General features: G+C 40.6%; 1 protein-coding gene across 3 annotated transcripts in view; it reads left to right on the forward strand.

The window, feature by feature from the left end:
- jade2 (jade family PHD finger 2) overlaps positions 1-23,117 on the forward strand; it is a 222,592-nt gene that overhangs the window by 112,579 nt on the left and 86,896 nt on the right. For all 3 annotated transcript variants that reach the window (XM_039617918.1, XM_039617919.1, XM_039617920.1), the window contains exons 5-8: positions 4,955-5,109; positions 11,141-11,352; positions 15,076-15,243; positions 18,870-18,986. In XM_039617918.1, coding sequence (XP_039473852.1) covers positions 4,955-5,109; positions 11,141-11,352; positions 15,076-15,243; positions 18,870-18,986 — 652 coding nt within the window. The remainder of the gene's footprint in view (positions 1-4,954; positions 5,110-11,140; positions 11,353-15,075; positions 15,244-18,869; positions 18,987-23,117) is intronic.

Genomic DNA, 23,117 nt, shown 5'->3' on the forward strand with positions numbered 1-23,117 from the left:
AGGAAAGCAGCCTTGCAGGGAAGGAAAAACTTGAATCTCTCATGGTTGGGGGTTGGGGGGGTGTGTTTGCACAACAAAAGCAGGAGAACAATGGAGCTGACGACCTGTGAAAATCTCAGCGGGGTGCCAAGAGGTGTTAAGGTCGGGGGGAATTTACGCAAATCTGCGCAGGCCAGTAAATCTAGTAGTAGGGACTTGCACCAGGGAAAAAAGGCTCAGTAATTCTAGTGTTAAATAAACATAAAAATAAAAATTAAAAGTGCAAAGTAGATGGATATATACATGAATGCAAGTGGTGATCAGTGCAAAAATGGAATGATGCAGTGAACACAGTGTAGGGTCATGTGTTAGTGGTGCGAACAGTCATATGGTTATTGTTCATTTCAACAGGATATGTCGCAAAGCTCAAGTAGTCTCAAGCATTCTGGTGTCTTGAGCCATGACATTGACTTCACTGTAGTCAAATGATCTGCACAGTCATCAGATCCCAATACAGTTGAGTACCTTTGGGATGTGGTGAAATGGGAGAGTCACCTTATTGACGCGCAGCTCAAAAATGCGCAGCGACTGTGTGATGCTTTCATGTCAACACGGACCAAAATCTCCAAAGCCTTGTTGAATCTGTGCCGTTAAGGGAATGGTGGGTGTATTTTAGTGCAGAAATCCACCTGAATAGCGACACACTTTTTACACATGAGAAATGCTCGCCTCACTTCATGTTAACAAAGCTATACAAAAGGAAGTACTGTTGTTGAAATTTGATGAGCTAGCCTTTGTGACTTTGGAATAAATCTAATATTTAAAAAAAATCATTTCTCCAGTTTGCACTTAATACCATAAAAGGGCAGAAAATCTATTTACAGCTTTCCTGGAAACTATAATTGTCTTCAGTATTGACGGATGACTCTGCACTTTATCTCCACCTCCCCTGATTTGATAAAACCCGGACAAAGGGAGACGTTGTGCACCTACTTTTGTTTACCTACGTTGTGTAACCGAGTGAGTGTGCATGAATGATGTCCATGTGATTGTAGGATACACGATACTTATCAAAAGAGGAACACATTTACTCCTGATAAGCATCACGTGGAATGACTTGATGTTATGGTGAGGTAATCTTTTCCCTTCATGTTGTTTTTTCCATCTCATTTAACGTACATCTAAACTAGAGTATGTTGCTAAGAGAGTAAAATGAATTGGGAAATAGTTCGTAAAATGCTAATTATTTTACAAGATGAATCAGTGTGTCTCTTGTATGTTTGTTCTAGCTTTTTCTGGACTGATTAATGCAAGACATCAATCTAGTTTCACAGATTGATGTTGGTACCAGCCGGGCGATTGACATCTAAGTTTTCAGCTATTTTACGGATATAACTGGTGTGAAAATGTTGAATTTTCATCTCTGTTTTTGTGCTTTTTTCATTTTCGTGTTTCGCTAGAAGCCAAACAAACACCATTCCAGTCATAAAACAAAATGTAATAAAGTCCATATTAAAATAAACAACATGAAGAGTATCATAAAATCCAATAGCACTCGGCTGATAACATCTCAGCATATTACACCGCTGATGGGTTATTACATTATGGACTGGGTATTCAGTTTTTGCTGGATTATACTGAAGATTTTTCTTAGTACTGTTCATCCTATTAACCGGAATCACCTGTGCCATCTGCAGAGAAATACTTCCCATCACAGGAAGGATTTTCTCCTGCTTAAAATAAAAATTACCCATGTGCTATATGTAGGAATCATTTTAAAGGATTTATGTCTTGAGTAGATCCAGTGGGAAACGGGGAGGAGTAAGGAGTAGGGAACTAACACAGTTTTGGTTCTGGGCCTTTTCTTACAGCATTTGCAGTTAAAGCCAAGTGTCTATAGAATGACACCAGCCTTATCCTTTAATAATGAAACACCAGCCTCCATTGTAATAAGACACTTGTTGCTTTTAAAGTTACATAACGGAAACAGCCAGCCCAGAGTCCTCATTATGGAACCTATTCTCCCTCTGTGTGTGTTTGTGCATCTCTTTTCTCCCCTTTGCCACTTAACTGGCCAGGCCTGTTTGTCCAGTGTCGGATATCAGCCTGAAAGCAGGCCAAAACAGGGTCTGATTTCCTGCTGTTTTGTCTTCGTATATAAATATATTCGAATTCAGCTTTGCTTGGATGATGGAGGGAGATGAGTGAACCATAGTTGCAAGAATGTTACTGACTTTCAGTGGAAAGTATGTAACTTATGATTAGAGATGGTCAGTAACGCATTACTGTAATTCCATTACTTTTTTCAACTAACGAGTAAAGTAAGGGATTACTATTGCAAAAAAAAGTAATTAGATTACCGTTACTTTCCAGTAAGCACGCAACGTTACTGCGTTACTAAACCGGGATTTTTTTTGTGAGAGTGTCTCATGACAATGACAACAATGACGTACGAGCGTGCGAAGTCCGTGTATATCAGCAGTGGATAATATGGAGTGTGGGACAGCGTGCAACCATGTAGTGTTTAAAGCTTGTAAGTACTGACATTACTTTGAGTTTGATTCTGTAAAAAGTGACAAAAACATTAGTGTCTGCTGTACACTCTGCGTGGGAAGAAAACGTCTTTCTTTGCTTGATGCAACATGCATAAAGTTAAAAGATTAAAACTAATAAAACAAGTTTTAAAATGAGACTTTTTCATTTGATTCAATTTTATATGATGGATTATGCAGAAAAAGTAGAATTGGGCTGAAAGGATAATAAATAAATAAAGTAATAAAGTAACGGATTACTTTTGAAAATAAGTAATCAGTAAAGTAACCGGATTACTTTCTTGGAGAAGTAATCAGTAATTAGTAACTAATTACTTTTTTCAAGTAACTTGACCAACACTGCTTATAATTGGCATGTGCTAATTAGCATACATATAATGTTGTGTCATATTTTTCTTGTGTTTGCTTCTCCTTTGTTTAGTTCTCGTACACTGTGTTTTATTAAAGCCAAATTCCAAATAACCATGGATCTCGTTTACATGCTGTTCTGTTGTCACATTAACAAGCGCAACAAAATAATGATCTAAACATGCCAAACAGAAATTAAAGACAACATGTTAACCAGCAGCTGTTTCAATGCTGCTTCTCTGTACTGCTAAAATCCTGGTTTTGAAATACTGTAGGATCAGAGTACACACAAGTTAACAATGACTGTGCTGTGTTTTGGGCTACTTTGACTTTGGTCACTCAAAAACAGATTAGACCTGCGTTACAAGAAAGTTGGGGTAAATATTATGTAGACAGTATATAATGTTAGTAGGGAAAACAGCAAAATTATTGCAGTCTTGTTGCTTTTGAAATAGTTGCCTTGAAGATGGGGACCAGGACGCCGCTCCTCATCTTGCAGTCAGTTGGAGTCTTATAAGGGGCTTTGGTGCATCAATACGGTGATAAAACAGCAATAAGACAGTGATAACTCAGATAAAGTGTCAAAAATTGCTAATCTGTTACTGTCTACATGCACAGCTTTAGAAATGTAACAGAAATGCACATAAACTGCTTACGTTCAGAATCCAGTCAGAACATCACAGTTTTGAACACTAATCCAGAAATTCCTCCACAAATAGTGACATAGTTGCTGCAGGATGCCGACTTAACTGGAAAATGACATAGTTGCTCAGCAACCTTGCTTCTGTATAATAATACAACCAGAAAACAACCAGTTGAGTCGAGCCTTTTATTGCAAAGAGCTCATTGGATCAGCTGACTGTATACACCAGATTAAAAATTTATTCTGGTCTATTCATAACATTTATCTTAAAAGCTTTTTTGCTTTTACATCGTTGGTTTGTGTTATTTTCACGTTTAACTGAGCTGGCAACTCCCGTGAAACGTGATTCTGGTGAAGACAGCGGATTTAAATTGTGGCAGCTGTTTTGTGATCATGACGGCACCAGTGGTGGCGGTGATAATGAGGAGGATAATGATAATGACGAAGATGAGGAAGATGATCTCAGCGCTGTTTGATGTGACAGTAGTAATGGAGGAGGCTGGTAATAAGTAAGCGGTGCGATAATGAGCCGTTGAAGGCCGGGAGCAATACCGAGAGCTTAAAGGTTGTTTGTTGTTTGTTGCTGTGATCGTGACGCACTTCACCTTTTCACGCAAAGGTCTCGACTTCAGCGGGCAAGCGAGTGAATAAAAGGGTGTGTGTTTGTTACTATGCTAAACACAGAGATGTTTTGGAGAAATTGTGGTGTGCGTGTGTGAGATCTACTGTAAATGCTGTCTTGTTTTTTTTCGCCTATTATTCGGGTGTGGTCACTGCCTTCGTGATGGCGCGTATGCGATTTATTTTGTGCCTTTTCATGTGTTTTGTTAGTTCTTGCAGCGTCCCAATGCTTTATGTGGGCCTGCGTGTGTTTATTAGTCTTTATTGGTTCCCAGTGGGTTGAGCAGAGTTCCTGACCCCATTTCCTGCTGTTGTTGACAGACAGACATTTGGTCCCCAGGCTCCAGAGACTAGACAGTGCCTGGAGGAGCGTTGTGTCATTGCTGGCCACAACTGCTTGATTTGTCATTGGGTTTTTTTTGTTTTGTTTTTTAAAAATCCGTCATACTGTGATTCAGTATTTGTGGACAATGAGGTCAGGACCTGTCTGTAAGGACTTCCTGGTAATTCATGTTGGCATAAGGAGTCCACTTTCCTCACAGAGCATATGGAGTTTTTAAAAAAATTCACAGATATGTGCATGGAATTCAGAGTCATCGGATACAGTGTAACACTAAAAGAGAGTAGAGGATAGTGCACGGATAACAAACCAAACTTCAATTTTGGCAGTTATCCGATTCTGTGTGACAACCAGTGACATCGACACAACATGTGACATTTGCTTCAGTGGATATTCTTGGGTACTAGAGTTATTATTGCTTCCAGGCCGCACAAATAAAACACTCTGCATGCATCTTCTTTTTGGTTGCAGGTCGCTGCCGGAGTCGACAGGTGGTCTGTCCAACAACGGGCAGGAGAGGGAAGGTGATACTCGGCCTCCTCCCACACAGCTCTACAGCTGCTATGACCTGGATGACCTGGATGTTGCCTGGCTACAGATAGTCAACCAAGAGTTCAGACAGATGGGTAAGCACTGCATTATTGATAATAATAGCCTGAAAACACTGAGGAAAATCTCACTTAACCTGTGTAAATGTAGGGCTGTTCCGCTCCGCTTGCGTAGCGTCAGAAGAGCTTCCAAAGGCTGTAAACACGGTTGTAAAGGATGAAGCGCTGGAAATGATGTGTTTTGACTTGGTTTTCGTCTGCGTGTTGACCTCTATGAAGTGGCTCACCCCGATGTGTCATAAATGATGTGTTTTCACTTCATGGGAATTGTTAGCTGGGTAGTGTGTGAATTTCATTTCCCCTGTAGGGCTGAAAGCATGGGAGTGACTCTTTATGTTGTTCTAAAGAGATATAGATAATTACTTACTTGGTTAATATTTCAGGTTTTGTAGATGTAAAAAGCATTTCAAATTATCTATAAACTAATTTAAAATCACGTGTTTTTGCATTATTTATCCAGCTAATTACTCCTAAAAAACTGACATACTTAAAATTAGCAAGGGCGTCTTCAATGATCAGAGTCCTGAGGTTTGAACAGTAACACAACCAGGTGCATTAAGAGGTACAGAAGCAGTTTGGACTTTTCATTTACCGATTTTAGGATTTAAGACTCCCCTTTAGTTGTTTTTGTTGATTTATTACTACATTCAGCTCATATGGTGGGCTCTCTTGAGGAATGAGACTGGCAACTAGTGTTTTTAAGTAAAGAATTAATCAGCTAAAGAGGTGCCGTAGCATTTTCTTTTCATTTCACAGGTAGGTCTGTGTTTTTTCTTTTCCATTACCACCCATTTATAGTCTCAGAACCTTTATCTTATATGTTCCAGCAAACACCAGCCTTTCCTTTCATTTCTTTTTTAAATTGAAAAATCACTCTATTAAAAAAAATACATAAAAAGCCTTAAAATGAGGTTTTCTGAAACTTGCAGATGCTGTGAATATGTTGCAGTGTGTCTGTGTAGTCTCTTTTCTTTCTTTTTTCCCATTCTCATTATTTCTTCCCTTTCGCTTCCTTTTTTCCTGCCACTTTCTCTCCTCTCTGCTTTTCTACATCCCCCATTTTGCCATGGTGACAACTGCTGACCCCTAGCATCTCTCTCATCTCCGCCACTTTACTCAATATCTGATCGGCTCCTTTCAGATAAAGCATAGTAATTGTGTATATAAATCCCCGCTGGGGTTTCAGGCTTTATTTCTGCTGCACATTCACTTTAAATCAAACTCGGACGTGCGTGCGCATACACACGCGTACTGGCAGAAGCTTCTCATAACCTTCAACGCTAAACAAAACAAACAGACGGCTGATTGGTTCTGCTGGGTGAGGCTGCCGAATCATGATGGGATTATTCAGCGTTTTCTGTCTCAGTGCTGCACATCCCATTTAGATTTATCTGTGTATTTTTGTTTGTGTTCACAATATGCTCTTGGAGACCAAATGTTGATGCTGGACATGCTGCAATCACTGATTATTTTGGGACTTTTGTTCGATGGTGTTGCATTATTCAGCTTTAGGGTTGTCAAAATTGGCAAAAAAATCTCAAATATACATTTAAAGACCTGGACTGGTACAGCCAATTCAGACACCGCACACTGTTACTGAATTATTCAAGGCCCAAATTGAACTCCTGCAGGATCAGGTTGCACAATGTACAACTGCACGACTTCCCACTAAGCACAAAAATAGACTGACAGCCTTGGTACTAGTAAAGAAGAGTAACAAAGCAAAGAAACTTGGTAAATGTTAAGCCCTAACACTGTTTGCCTTCAGCTGGTGGCTGATTCTAGGACATTAGCTTCTCTTCATTGGCTCCATGTTAAATCAAGAATTGAATATAAAATCCTTCCCCCTACATACAAAGACTTGTATAATCAGACTCCGTCACATGTTAAAAACCAGATTATCCCAGGAGAGCACTTTCTTTCTTAATCATTCAATCATTCTTGGAGCACACCCTTCAGTTTCCAGCACCAGTTTGGGTTCAGAACACAAACACGATCTGTGATTTTAAAATTAGGCTTAAAACTTTTTTTCTTAAACTTATAATTAGTGCTGGATGAGGTGACCCTGAATCATCTCTTAGTTATGCTGCTATACTCAGGCATGATGCGCTGACCATTTCTCCACGCCCCACGCTCCCACAATACCGCTTTTCATAAAACTTTCTTGTAGTTTTGTCCCTTAGTGCTACATTCTCTCTTCCTCTCTCTCTTCCTCGGCACCCTCCAGTCCGCCGGGATGATCGGACATTCCTGTGTTGGTTTTGTTCCTCGGCCATCATATTTGATCTAAGTCCAGGATCAACAATGACTAGTCACATTGTTGTGATGCCACGGTTTTGCTACCTGGAAACACAATTACTCCTTAACCCCAGACACTTTTTAATTATTTTTTTCAGAATAAACAAGGGTGGGTTTTAACCACATCACAAAAATATGACATCACAGCAATGCGATTGATGAGATGCACCAACCTGTAATGGAATGCGGCTTCCCCTCCCTGAGCCCGGTTCTGCTGAAAGGTTCTTCCTGTGAAAAGGGAGTTCTTCTTCCCCACCGTTGCCAAGTGCTTGCTCACAGCGGATTATCTGATGGTTGGGGTTTTCTCTTTATTGTATGGTCGTTACCTTACAATCTAAAGATCCTTGAGGCAACTGTGAATGGGCACCATATAAATAAAATTGAATTGAATTGATAGTTTTCAGTTATGTTTCCTAATCACACTAGGCTAAATCATTCATTTCTTTCTCTTTCTCTGTCTTTTGTTCCCTATCTTTCGCTCGGTTTGCACAAACAGCAGCGTGTCTTAAGTGTGAAGCTGCACGAGCTGCACCAGCCTGTGCTGACTTTGCCACACAGTACATGTGGTATTACAAGCGGATAACCTGGAGCCTAACAACTTTTCTCGTGAAAATCCAGCTTTGTGCCGCTGGGACACAGGCAGCTTGTGGCTTGTGCTTTTTGTTTTTTTCCCCACAAAATCAAATAGAATTTTTTTAAACATTCAGTGATATCATATATGTTTACAATATTTGTTGGCAGCTGTGTTTTGCTGTAGGAAAACTGGAGAAAACTGGGTCATTACAGCAGCTAAATAAACATTAATTCTGATTATAAGGATTAGTAACTCGGGGTTACTGTAAGATCAGGGTGTTTAGCATTACGCTGCATTGAGTAGATTAATTGAAATACAATTAGAGAAGTGCATTAAGGCACAGTGTACATGAAAGTTTGAAAGCCAAAGCAGTGAGGCAGACTAGAAGAATAAAAGCATGAAGAAAAGGAGGTAGTTTGTTTTGTGTGTTTGTGTTAATTTCCGTTTTACTTTTAAGCACACACACAAATACTGCACATACACAAAAATGAATGAATCCCTGCATGTGCTCACAGCTGCCATGCAAACACGGAGACAACAGATATGCGGTCTTTGGTGTGTGTGCTTAGTTCATCATGTAAATGTCACGGCAGGTTAATATCTAACTCTGCTTCCCCTTTTCAGTGGCTTTAAAAGCAGCTTCTGAATCCACGACAACAATCACGTGTGTTCTTCTTGTTCTTTCTTTGTTCGTGTCGATGTTCCAGCTCGGGGCCCAATCCACGTGTTTTCTGCCTCAGCAGCAGACGTTGGCTATCATAATAAAGTCGATGTTATTTTCAGTACATTGCAGGGGTATGGTAGGTTAAACAGCAGCTCACCCTGTTGGCAAAAAGATCCTGAGCAGTAAATCATGCTGCTGCTTAGTTATTATTATTTTTTGATTAGAAGAGAATAAATGACATAAATAAGATATCCACAAATTGATCCACTCCAGTTATAAAAACCTTCCAACTGAGTGCAGAATCCTACAAATGAGTCAAAAAGTAATGCAGAGCTACAGACTTGATAAAGTTTTATTTTGATTGCTGCATGCAGGACTCTAATGACACTGGCCTCGGATTAGCTGTATTAATCAGGAATCATCTGAAGGGCGTACTGCGTACTATAGATGGACAAATTTGTGGCATTTATGTTTTTTGGAACAAGCTCGAATTTTCAGATTTTTGGGGGGATACAAATAAACAGAACTGACCAATCAAATCGCTCTACAACTCTCCTACAGGAGCTCAAACCTGCCCCACTGACATCCTGAAATCCGTACGAAAGCCGTCGTGATACAGCTTCAACTCAAGGATCAAACCATGAAATTCTCCCTGCTGCAGCTTTCTCGTTAGAATTGGATGAAACCAGAATCCCCGATTCTTCCTTTTCTTGCTTAGAAACACGAGCAGCAGATCATCGTCGCTCGATGTTGATTTCCACGGCAAGTTTGCATCTGAAAAACTCAAAATTTTCTCTCGCTTTTTCACAAACTCTCTCCGTGCATATCAGTCTTTACTCTAAAGCAGGGATGCCAGACTCATCTTACATCGTGGGCCACACACAACCCACTTTGATCTTAAGTGAGAATCTCAATATTTAAGAAAAAGATGGTAGAGAAATTCTGCTGTAGTTATTGAAAGACATCAGTCAGCACAACTCATTAAATGGAAAGAAATGAATCTGTAAAATTAGAGGAAAAGTTGCAGAGATGTATTTCATTATTTCCAATCTAATTTTTTAATTCATTTATTTATGTATTTAACTGTGGATACATTATAAAAAAAACAAACATTTGTTATAAACATTTTTATAACAAATAAAGAAAAAATAGGAACTTTTCTTTCATTTAATTTTTTTAACTATTACTTTACTCTGCTCTCATTTGAATGGCTGTGGGGGAGAGCTAACTGTAAAGTTTATTTAACACTGTTGAAAGTCCAAAATTCATGTATCACTTCCCATTTTCCAAAGATGTCAAATGGAGCATATTGGGATGTCTGTTGGGCCGATCCTGGCCCCTGATGACCAGAGATTGTGCCTGACCAAATGATGTGCAGTCTGTGATTTAATCTGTGTGAACATTCATTAACAGCATTCACACTGGTGTGTCGTTTAGAATATTTTTGTACGGTTTTTAAACTGTTATCGAAATAATCATTTGCATTTCTGGAAAAAAAAACCCCAAAACCAAAAAATATTTTCACACTAGATTTAATGCCTTCCTGTTACCCATTTTGTATAATCACTGTAATCTTATCGCAGGTAATGAGATAATAATATTCTACATCTGTTTGCCACGATCCTGGAAACCAGACTGTTTGCTTTCCTGGTATCTTAAACGTTTTATTTTTCATGAGGAAGAAGGCTTGCGTTTGCCAGTTAGATCAGTCTTCATCAACTATTAACCAGCCTTAGAGCAAGGCATTACTTTGAGATGCAAATGGAGCAGGGATACTGATGCTAATGTCGACACATATTGGCACAGTGAGCTGAGCTGAGGGCAACAAAGGCTTAATGGCACTTTTTTATTAATTTTTTTGGTTGCTTTTCTTCAAATTTTGGCTTTGGTAGCTAATGGGCCTGCAGAACACATGTGATTTTTCTCTTCTTACTCTGGTTAGCAAAGAGTCGACTCCAGCCCGACACTCTCATGGCTAATTTTCAGCACGCTTCGCCCTGAGCCACCCCGAAGAAACAGAAAGTGACCTTGGGAGATAAACACGCAAATGAAGGCTGTGTGTGTTTCAAATTAGTGTTATGCAAAGAGTTAAGGCCCAAAATAACTTGAAATCTGTAAATTGGCTTGCTTGTTTTGAACTTCACATGAGCAGCTTCTCGTTGCTGTCATCCTTGTCGATAAAAGGAACTCTAAGAAACCAGTGAGTGTTGACCTTGGAACTCTACTCTTAGCTTTAATTGTTTTGTACAGGCTTAGTATTTTCTTAAATACTCATCCCTTCTCCCAGAGGCCATGCTTGAGTCTTTGAATTTTCACTCAATCAAGCTTTCAGAGAAAACAATATGTGTAAAACAAAAAACAACTTAGCACCAGACACAATATAATCCTCTAATCACCAAGAATTTCCTGCCTCACAAGAGATGGATGATTAGTTTCTGTCTAGTTGAGTTTTTGTCTGTACGACAAATGCAAACTAATCTTTTTTGTTTTTAACTTTGTTTTCTCACCGCCAGGCTTACCGGAGCTCGATGAGCTCACCATGGAGTGCGTTCTGGTGGAGCTGGAGAGCGTGTGCGAGGAGAAGATGCAGCAGGCCATCGAGACAGAGGAAGGCCTGGGCATCGAGTATGACGAGGACGTGGTGTGCGACGTCTGCCGCTCACCGGAGGGAGAGGACGGCAACGAGATGGTTTTCTGTGACAAGTGCAATGTCTGTGTTCATCAGGTCAGCAATTATGGGCTTAAGTTCTTCGCATTTTTTGTTTATGCACAGTTGTGGAGTTGTATGCACTGTATGATCCTTGCATTTGGAGTTTTGTGAAGGTTTCTGCAGAATAAGAAGGCTTATTTAGGAGAAAAAAGGAAAAAAAGCATGTTGAAAACATGATTGTAAATTGCAAAAACGAGATCCAAATGCACAGTTTTGCTCTTTTCCTCAGCGACTGAGTACATTAACTGCACAAAGGTGCACGTAGAGCAGTTCTTTCACAAATACTTCCCGTGACAGCCTGAAGCTGGAGGTGCTCTGCTGTTTTTGTCACACAGTGACAGAATATTAATTATTGTGTCGGCTCAGTTGGCACTAACACACTATCACTCCCTTCAGACTGCCCCTGCTTACCTGCTGTTATGACACAGAATGGAAGAAGTTTCCCACAACTGCAGAACACATCTCATTTTAATCTGTCACCTCCAGTTCCTCTAATAAACGAGTCCTGGGCGACTAATTCAGTTTTATTTTCAGTTATGGTTTGTGGCCTCCAATGGTAATGAAAACAAGATAATCATGTTAAAACAGTTACTGTGTTGCACTAACTGCCTTTCTTTTTGTCTTGTGTTACAAGGTCAACTCACACCTTTTATTTGACAGCTGTGTGTCGTGACCCCCAACTTAAAGCTCTGCAAAGTTCAGTCTGAGCCAAGATAATGCAAAGATTTGAAATTCCTGACAAAGTTTCCGTAGGTAAACCTCAGAAACCCACCTTAGCCTCTCGTTTGCAACAGCAGACCGCCTGTGGTGAAGGCTGCGGCCGCCCGGGACTGGCAGTTGACCTTGCGAGCCGCGCTTCAATGTCGAAAACACCCTCAAGTCTGGGCTTTACTCCCAACCAGACAACCTTGTGTCCACCTCCGCCCCCACCTAAGCTGAATTATATTTAAAGCGAAAGAAAATCCAAAGTTAAAAAAATGTTTCCTTTAAGTTCCATGAGGATTTTATGAGTATTGAAGTTTAGGAAAAAAATCCTGAGCTCAGTGCTTTTGATATTTCAAACAAAACCTGCTCGGTTTTCCACTATCAGACAAAAATTAGCAATCAGAATCTGGAGGTTAAGTCTCCTCTCATTTTTCAGAGCTATAAAGAATTTTTTTCTGCATATGAAATCAAAAGCCAGACTGTGAAACAGGAGGAAATATGAATCATCTTAAATATATTATAACGTATTTTTACTCCATTTCATAACAGCTTTGCGTGGCTGCTCTTACTGTGCATAAAGAAGCACAGCAATATATAAAATATCTGTTTTTCTCACCTGAGCATTTTTGAAGCCACGCTTTTTCTCGTCAAGTTCAATTCTTTTTTTTTTTCAGTTCCATTTTATTTATATTGCACCAAATAACAACAGTCGCCTCAAGGTGCTTAGATTGAAAGGTAAGGACGCTATAATAGCACAGAGAAAACCCCAACGATCAGATGGCGACAGTAGGAAGGAAAAACTTAACTGGACGAAACCTCCAGCACAACCAGGCTCAGGGAGTTTCTGCCATCTTCTGCAACCGGTTGGGAGTGAGGGGAGGGGGGCAGGTTTTTGGTTGGCATAAGCGTATATTTCATCACCTCTTCCTTGCATGTGTGCCCTCATGCACATATTTCTAGAATGCGGGGCATAAATAACTTTGGGATCAAGTCATCAAAACATTACTCTCAGGAGCCTCTGGTGTTTTCCTAGTAGTATTTGTTGAGTAAAAATAGGTACGTGCCAAAAGTTGAGGTGTCATGGAAACAAATTGTAGCAGGCGGCGAAAGAAAAGGTTGTTCCCAGAAGTATTAAGTAATATTGCTTTTAGTGTGTAATCACATCCAGCACCGTCTGTTCCTTCCCTGGTGAAGTGGTCTCCCCAACACTCAGTAGGTGAAACACGGCCGTGCTTGCTGAGGTGCTTTGTTTGATCAATAAAATAATTTCATCAATAGAGTCCTTTAATTGCTTTTAACAAAGACGGAGACTTTCATGTTTCATTTCCTTGAGGGTTGTTTGTTTTTTCTCTCCATATCTGTTGTTTTATCATCTCTAAGTCTAATATGAATGCGTGTTCTGGCTTTTTAGTTATATGAAATATGATGTGTCCTTCCCTCATGATGGTCTGGGATTTGGGGCGTCTAAATTTCATTTGAGACTCAACTAAAGGAGTAATGCTTTGATATGATAGATCTGAGGTGATAGGGATAATGGTAGAAAAAGAAGCATTAAGTATGCTTCACTTGCTACAGTAGAGACCCTTTCAAACAATGAAGGAGTAAATAATGTCTGACAATAAAATAACACTTTGTTGCTAACCCTGGGGACCGGATCTTATCAGAAACATATAAGCATGCTGTTACGCTGGCATGAAAGACTTCCATGGCACCCCTCTGTGTTAGCGGAAGGGGAATTGGGTGGAGCTCTGATCATACAAAACCCCGCTGTGCTTTAAAAAAACAAAATAAAGTCTATGTGGCATTTCAGATGTGTTAGAAGCTCATGCTGTTTTTACTAAAATAAAGAAATATTAAGTTGAGATTTGTAATTGGAGCAGCAGTGGATAAAACCTTGCCTGTCATGTATCACTGTAGATTTTCTAACTCTATATGACAATACAGAAGTTCTTGCATCGAAACCAAATGTATGTTGGGGATTTTGACTTAAAAAGCAAGACGACTCGCAGGCTTCAGGGTGTAGCTGGTGAAAGTTATGCCAAGCTTCCTGTTGGGAATCACTCAATGTCTTCTACGGTTACTGTTGCAAGCAAGTACGTCATTAACACAGGAAAGCCGTTCCCCATTTCAGGCAAGTTATTCAGATTTTTAATCTTTCCTAAGGATTTTATTGTTGCTACTTCGACACAGTGATGACCTTATTGGTCTTCACCCAAACTGTGCTCAAACTAAAAGCCCTCCGATTTGTCCGTTGGTGTGTGATGTTAGATTAAAAGGGCTTAGGCATAGGAACAGGCACTTGTGTGAACGAGTGAATGAAGCTTGTAGTAAAAAGGAATAGAAAAGTGCTCTATAAGTACCAGTCCATTAACCATTATGCTGACATCAGTAATACGGTCAGTGCCGTGACATCCTGATGCCTTCACATATTTTCATGCTTTTTATGGCCCAGTGATTATATTGCAGCAGTCATGTCGAGATGAATGTGTCCCCGATATGACTGCTTGAGAGCGTTCTTAACTTTTCAGCGGCTTGTAATTCTCATTAGTTTGTGCAACCGACAACAAGAAAACTTAATGGATTGTGAACCTGATCAGCTACGGCACCGTTGATGCGCTCAGTCACAACAGAAACAAAACAAAATTCACTGTTTTTAGGTTGGCTTGAGAAGCTGACTCTCATCTTTTTGCCAACACAGAGTATATGGAATACAACTTTTAATATACACCTAATGGTTTACATGGGGTGTATGTTAATGGGCTTCAGTGTACAAATACGTCTTTAATGAACTTTTTATTTATGGTGGTTTGACGTAGTTTTCCATTCTCTTATTAGCAAGGCTAGTAATCTGTCCACTATATAAGAAGCTATTGCTATTGGCTGGTTAGCTTGGCACAAAGACTTTGTAGGTAGAATTGATTAGCCAGAATAAATTGACTTGCATGTTACGTCATGGTTGGTAACCTATATAAATTCAGAACCATCTTTATGACCTATCATAACTTTCCTTTTTTATTTCTTTCCCTGTTGCAGGCGTGTTACGGCATCCTGAAGGTACCCCAGGGGAACTGGCTGTGTCGGACCTGCGCTCTCGGGGTCCAGCCAAAATGTCTGCTCTGCCCCAAGAGAGGGGGGGCACTCAAGCCCACCCGCAGTGGAACCAAGTGGGTCCACGTCAGCTGTGCCTTATGGATCCCTGAGGTGAGACACTGAAAGAAAGACACAGAGGTGGTCACAAGGTCCACATAGAGTCAGATACTGATTGGTTTCTTTGTGCAATCGTAAAATTGCAGGCAGCATGCTAATGAATTTTTAATACATCCCTGGATGTGTAACCTTTTCTACATTCGCCTTTAGGCATCGGTGGCTTTACGGTATTGTTCCCACAAAGTTGGGAGGATGAAATTGTTCAAAATGTCTTGGTATGGTAAAGCATTAAGAAGGCAAGCCGAACTCCTAAAAAACAGCCCCACACCACGATAACCCCGCCACCAAACTTTGTACTTTGCACACTGCAGTCAGACAAGTACTCCTGGCAACTGCCAAACCCACACTCTTCCATTGGATTACCAGATGAAGAAGCCAGATGTCCCTCCAGAGAACGTCTCCACTGCTCTATAGTCCAGTGGCGGTGTGGTTTGCACCACTGCATCTGATGCTTTGCGTTGCGCTTGGTTCTGTAAGGCTTGGATGCAGCTGCTCAGGCATGGAAAACCATTCCATGAAGCTCTCTCTGCGCTGGTCTTCAGCAAATCTAAAGGTCACATGAACTTTGTAGATCAGTAGCAACTGACTGTGCAGAAAGTCAGTGACCTTTGCACACTATTTGCCTCAGCATTTGCTGACACCGAGCTGTAACTTTACATAGCCTACCACTTCATGGCTTCAAGTCACTTCCACTTCCACTAACAGTTGACTGTGGAATATTTAGTAGCAAGGAAACTGCATGACTGGACTTGTTGGACAGGTAAGTCCTGAGAGCGACCCATTCGTTCACTGATATTTTGAATGCAGTCTGCACATCCAGGTGCTGGATGTTATACACCTGTGGCCGTGGAAGTGATCAGAAAATTTGAATTCAATGATTCGGATCCTTGAATGAATACTTTTGGCAGTGTAGTGCATCGCTGTGGTTTTACGGTGAGGCCTTTGCTTTGCAATTAGACTCAAAAAACTCTTTGGTGGAAGATTTTGAGAAGCATTTGCACCTGTTACTTGTTTCCATCACTTGTTTAGAGTAAATGTTTAAAATACCAGTCAACACCTTCCTCTTTACAATCTGAAGAATGTAAAATGATTCCCGAGGAACCTGGCTGTCAAGCGTGCTTCTCCCAGCAGCCGCTCATTTCGTCTTGACGTTTCTTGATGACATCTTTTGTCAACGTCGCTCATCTGAAAGCCCCAAACGGAGCCCCCTCATTTCAGAAGGTTCGTGGATGCGCTTCGAGCCTTGCACACCTTTAAGACAGCCAGTCATATTTCTTCAGACTATTCAGCGGCACACTTCACCAGCACATTTCTCTCAATAATAGAGTGGCTTTTGGCACCTCAAACCTTTTCCTCCTAATTGCCTTCTGTCACCCTTGATTGGGCTAATTGTTTTCGTTGCTCCATTCGCTTTTGTTTTCTCTTCCTACCATGGCGGAGGGGGTTAATTTGCATGTCTGTGCTGTGTGTGTGTGTGTGTGTTTTGTTCTCCTGTCCTTGTGTGGGCTCAGATGTATGTGCTTCATGCTACTAGATGGTAGATTTTTTCTGAATATGTGGTGGAAAAAACTGTGTGTGTGAGTGTGTTTTACATTTGTAGTGTATGTGTGTTTGTTTTTGTATGGGTGTGTATGCCTTCAAATGGTACCGCCTCTCCAAAGCTGTGCATAGCTGCTTTATGCCTGCCTTCAACTCCTAGAGAGAGGTCTCTCTTTAAACAGCTTTTCACCCCTCATAGTTACACATAGACACACAAACACACACACACACTCAATCTCAAAGAGGAAGAGCCCCTCTTTTAAGAAGGCTTTTTACTTAACACAGTGATTTCCTCTAAAGCAATTTCAGATTTTGTCCCTTTTTTCATCTGTCTGCTTTGAAATGTGAAGTGCAACCTCTGCATATGTGTGTGTCTGTGTGTGTGTGTGCGCGCGTGGGAATCACGGTTGTGAACAATCCAATCAATTAACTGTACCATTCAAAAAGTGGAAATCCTTTTCTTATCGACCGGCTCTTATATCAGCTGCATAAAAGAAGTGGCGTTGACAGTGACGGCTGTGGCATCATTGTCAGAATTGCACTTTCTATTGACATTCTCAATGGAGTGAAAATTGACCCCCGCATCAACTCTGAGTGTGTTGTACAAAAGACATCGATAATAACAGAAAGAGCAGAGGCCATTGGTTTGTTCTGTGGTTGAGCGGATGAGAGGAGGAAAAAGAAAATCGGATAGAAGGACGAGTGGATGATGGGGGGGGGGCGTGACCTGCGGAAATCAGTTGTCAGCTTGTTAATACAAGCGTGAAGGACAAGGAGAGAAGGCCGTGCCTCAAATATGACAAGAAGTGAATGTGAAAGAAGTGGAATGTTTTTTGTTTCTTTTTTGTAAAGAAATAGGCAGCAGAGGAAGGAAGGAAGGAAGAAACAGCGCTTTGGTGATGAGTGCTCTTCACTTCTTTTCTGCATGGCTGGTTGGCACAAGTCAATGACTTCTTGGTTGTATTTGGTGCAGGGAGGTCTGGGGCCAAAGCTGTTCTGAATGAACTGCTCAAAGAGTCACACAGAGCTTTACAGTAACCTTTTTCCAAGAAGCACATGTGTCTCTGCTCTGGGTCCGAGGACAGTTTTGGAAATTGGAAAACCCAGGTGAAGTTATTCAAGCTAAATTTGGGTGTAAACTGTCATTCCTAGGATGCTTAAGGGAGATTACTTTAATCAGAAACTGAAGACGTTGCGTAGATGAGGTGTTAAATATATTTAAGAATATGATATTAATACTGATTGTTGTTTAAATGCCCATGCTGTCTTACCAAACCTAGTGTTGACAGAGCTGAAGGTTAGACAGATGTTTAAAAATTACAGTTTGTTATTCAGCAGAATTTAGTTCAATTCAATTCAGTTCAATTGTTTTTATATGGCGCCAAATCACAGTCGCTTCAAGGAGCTTTTTTTGTTTTTAAGGTAAAGATCCTGTAATAGTACATAAAAAATCCCAACAATCAGACGACCCCCTATGAGCAAGCACTTGGCGACAGAGGGAAAGAAAAACTCCCTCCTAAGAGGAAGAACCCGCCAGCAAAGCCAGGTTCAGGGGGGGGGCAGCCATCTGGCGCGACTAGTTGGGGTTGAGGGGAGAAAAGAGAAGTGAAAGACAGCCAGAGATTAATAATAGCAATGATTAAATGCAAAGTGGTGTATAAAAACAGAGGGAGTGAAAAGTGATGTGTGAAAAAGGAACACATCATGGGAAGCCCCCAGATGCACCAAGAGTCTTTCAGTCTCTCGCTAAGTTATCTTCGAGTGAGCACAAATGTGGTTACAAAAATTTATTGAACCTGATCTTTGATATAAGAATCATAAAATCACAGGACGTCACAGTTTATGTAATCTTTTTTGGCTCTATGACAATGGCGGATGAATATTACCTCAATATTACCTTATCCCAAAAAAAGTTCCATATTCCAACATTTGAGAAGCTGCAACCAAAATATGTTTGGCACTTTGCCTAATTATTAAGTGAGATTTTTAAAAAACAAATTTAGAGTAAGATGAGTCTCATCAGTGTTGTTTTGCTTTCTATGAAATGTGTTTCTTACTAGCTGTTTTGTGTTCCTCCTTAGGTGAGTATAGGCTGTCCAGAGAAGATGGAGCCCATTACCAAGGTGTCCCATATCCCCGCCAGCCGCTGGGCTCTGTCCTGCAGCCTGTGCCGAGAGCACACAGGGACCTGCATTCAGGTATGTTATCAATGCTTTGCCCGTGCATGCACTTTGCCCGTCTATCTCATTGTCTTCAAATGTTGAAAAATAAAAGAAACACAAGCAGCATTCAAAACGTCCACAGGTTCTACAGTGCTCCAGATTATGGGTTTCAGTTTTTGCTTCTTTTACTTCTCTGGTTGCTAAATCTCAACTAGTTTGCAAACAAGTTAAACCAAGATGTGATTTCAACAGCAACAAGTTTCATCTTTTTAAATGATCATGCAGCCTGCATGCTGCTGTACATCAGCCAGAGGTGGTTTGTGGATATGTGAAGGTTTCCACTATGTGTAATATTTATTACAAAGGGTGAAACACTGATCCATGAATTTATTAATGAAGCCTTGCAGGTAAAAAGACACAAAATGAGCACAGCATGCTCCAAACACAACATTTCTCTCATCAAATTATTGTAGTTTTTAGTTTCCTGATGGGCCATGTGGATGTGTTTGAAGCGACTGCTTAGTATGCAAACACAGCCCCTGCTGACACACTTATACTAACCCACTTCACAGACATTAGCCTGTGCATGATTTAGCTTCAAAAGTGCCCTTAAAGTGAACTGCAATCCTAAAGCATTGCAATGCTTTTGCATTTGCTTGCAGCATATGCACATCCTAGATGTATGTACTGGATACGGACGCGTGTGTGCGTTTGCGCATCGGTGAGGGTGTTTCCTGACAGTGTATCCCTGCTGTAGACTATCAGCGAACCCCCTGAGTTGGAGTCGTCCGTAGGGAGAGACTCACTCTCCTGTTTCCATAGCTGAAAGCAGACTGCTGTACAAACATACTTGCTAATCAGTTGAGATGCTTTTCTGCACAGCAGCGCGAGCAGCAGGAGTTCTTTGTAAACCACGTTGTAGAGAAAAGTCGGAAATAAGAAATGTTTTTCCGCCTTGAAAACTTTCAGTACAGGAGAGAAAATTTCTTTTAATCTATTTTTCCGATTTAAGTGTTTGCTGTTATTTGTGATACAATCATTGTAGATCAAATGCAGGACAGTGTATTCACACTATAGCAGACATTAAAGCACAAAGCATGTGTTACTACTGATATCTGTGTGTTTTTAATGTTAAGTAGGTCAGACAGCTTCAGTCTTGAGTGTTCTTCACTTCGGCACCACTTCCAATAGTGAAATCCACTTTTTGAAGCCTTCCTCTAACGACACCTTGTCCTGTCTCTTTTCATGCAGAGCTAGTAACAAGCATCTCAAGCGCTCATAACAAAGTATACGTATCTAACAACCATTAGCCAGGACGTTCTGAGTTAAGAGTCTCTTAATTAGTATTCTACTGAAGATCCGTGCACTAGAAGGTCAACCAGTGCCACTTGTACTGTATATGTAAAGGTTCAAAGAGATTCTGTGTACAGCTTTTAATAATGAGATTGTTGGAGCTCTAAGTGTGCTAGATGGATTAAGGGAATAAAAAAGGCCTTGAAAATATGTCGTAAGAATGTAATTTGCTTTATTATGACTCTGGTTATTTCCATATCAAGCGGTGGACATCCAGTAGCTCAGATGTTGGAATCACAGATGCTGTGGAGCTGAATTCTGTTTAAACATACCGAACTTTGTTTTAAGGTCTAGTCCTATGCAGTGCTGCACATTTTGTTATTGAAGGGATACCAAGTAAATACAGGGCTAGTACTGCGAAGAACAATACTTAGACTTTCAACTTATAAAAGCAACTTATGTAGTAGAGATTTAAGAGATGTGACCATTAAATCACGGTTTTTTTTAACTTTCCACAGTTACAAAGCACACCCATCAGCCTTTTATGTATTTTGAAACTGGGTTTTTTGGAGGAAATTTGCCTGCTCTAAAGCACTTTGGATCAACCTCTGTTGTTTAAATTTGCTTTAGGTCAAAAATAAAATAGATGTATTGGGAAACACAAAAAGGTTATGACAGTTTTCATAGTGCATGTTTGAGGTATATTTTTTCATTTCCAAAAAAGAAAACAATTTAACACAATTCAGTGGGCTACATTCTGAACTTGGAGGATGGAAACAAACTATTGATCCTTTCGTCCTACAATACCAGTGTTGTTATCGATACGATTGACTTTTTGATCAATCCGCTCACCTCTATTGAAATCCCATGAAGGTCTTGTTGATGTGCTCAGGTTTTAATAGTGAAAATAGTAAAATATTAAGTATTAAGTTAACAGAATAGATTTTTGGAAAGTTTCAAAATTCCTTTATTTATTGAAGCTTGAGATCTTTCAAGCGATCACACTGATTAGTTACTGTAGGTCCAAGCTTCTCTATAATCTCCGCCCCTTTTTGGTTTTCGGGCGGAAAAGTGGTGCAGTGGTTAGCACTGCCGCCTCACAGCCAGAAGGTTCTGGGTTACACACACTGGCTTTTCTCTGTGGAGTTTGCCTGTTTATGCTCCCTCTGGGTACTCCTGCTTCCTTCCAAGGTGCAAAGGATTGCATGTTAGGTTAAATGGTGACTCTAAATTTGCTAAGGGTCCAATTTAAGTCTGTCAGTGCCTGCATGACCCCGAATTGAATTTGTGGTAATATAAGGAATGGATAGATTTATTTTAAGTTAATTATGGAGAGTGATGGAAAATCGGCTAAACCTAAAGCTGAAAAAGATGGGAAGTTGCTTCATTGATTTTTCTGGTTGGTTTGTACCAAATACATGTGCAACAAAAAAAGAGAGGAAAAAATCCAGAATTTTTCAGGTCAAGGAAATGTTTATAAATCGCAAGTGGATACACAAGTTAAAAAATGTTCCAGAGTAAAGTAAAGTATAAACAAACCTCAGTCTGAATAATGCCGGGTTTTTTTTCTCAGTTAAGTCTTGCAAAGATTATTTTCGAGAAACATGTTTTCTTCACAAACAGAAGTAGTCAGCAGCAGTGTGGGCCCTGATAAAAACGTTATTAATGAATCCCTGCCAGAACAGAGCAGGTGCAGTCGAAAAGGCCAGATGAGTATTTTTTTCTTTTTCTTTTTTTTTTTTGCGATGACTTGGCTCATACCAAACAACACATTTAGCCAACTCCACGCTGTGTTCAACCTTTTGCCTTTTGCCACCAAAAAAGTAAGAGCAGCTGCAGTGGGCTCAATCTGACATTTGGTTGGTAATAAAAAAATGGGTTTACAGTGGAGACCTTTGACTTTAACTCCACGTTTTATCAGGATGATGTATTTATTGGAGTGTCTTACACAGGCTAAGCATGTGATTATTGGATCACACCTTCTGTTTCTTCATCACTGGCTTTATTTTCTTGGTGATTTATGTGTGCATCAGGTGAAACTGTCAAGTTTTAGCAAACAGTGAGTGTAGGACTCAAGTAGAGTGCATTTTGAGATTCTTTATTTGCTTAGAGAAATTGCACATGAACTAACTTAAATGAGCTCTTACTCACTTTAAAGAAACGTAAACATAGAAATAAACTTTATTTAAATACAAGGCTGAGCTCAGCTGAACATATGAATGCAGTTAACTGGAGAGAGAGGCAGGCATGAGGAGCGAAGGCAGGTAGCGAGGGACCAGGCAAGATCTGTGAGACAAGAGGACAAGTTAGACGGGGCGGAGAATGCAGGAGCTGAGTTAGGCAATGTTGTCCAGAGGATTATCGTGAGAAAACCTTACTTGAAATCTGAGGTAGTCAGGCCAGGGGAGGGTGCCAAAAGAGAGAGGTCTTGAGCCTGCGAGGAAGCTGGTGAAGGGTGGAGCGTGGGAAGGCTCCGAAGAGCCGCAGCGGTGATCCAGCAGGTGAGTAATGATCTCAAGTGGCAGCAGAAGAAGTGGCATTCATGAGAGGTGAGTGGCTGCACATGGATGTGAGATCCGGGGCTGGCTGGCTTAGTGGAGATGAGGAGAAAAGGCACGGAATTACATGAGAAACAGATCATAAGAAAAAGCAAAACAAAAACAAGATTAGCCTCTTCACCGCGTCGGGTGAGCTCATAATCTGGCGGAGTCTGGATTGCCGCGCTGGTCTTTTTGTACAGCAGTTGATTGCTCTGATGATCAGCAGGTGACCTGAAGGGGAGGAGAGAAGGTGGTTTCAGCTCCACTCCAATGGGGTGGAGGAAAAAAGCTGCCTTCTAAACCCACATCTGGCAGCTAACTCATTGGTCAAAGC

Source organism: Oreochromis aureus, linkage group 10 (genome assembly GCF_013358895.1).
Source record: "Oreochromis aureus strain Israel breed Guangdong linkage group 10, ZZ_aureus, whole genome shotgun sequence".
In the NCBI taxonomy this organism is placed as follows: Eukaryota; Metazoa; Chordata; class Actinopteri; order Cichliformes; family Cichlidae; genus Oreochromis; species Oreochromis aureus.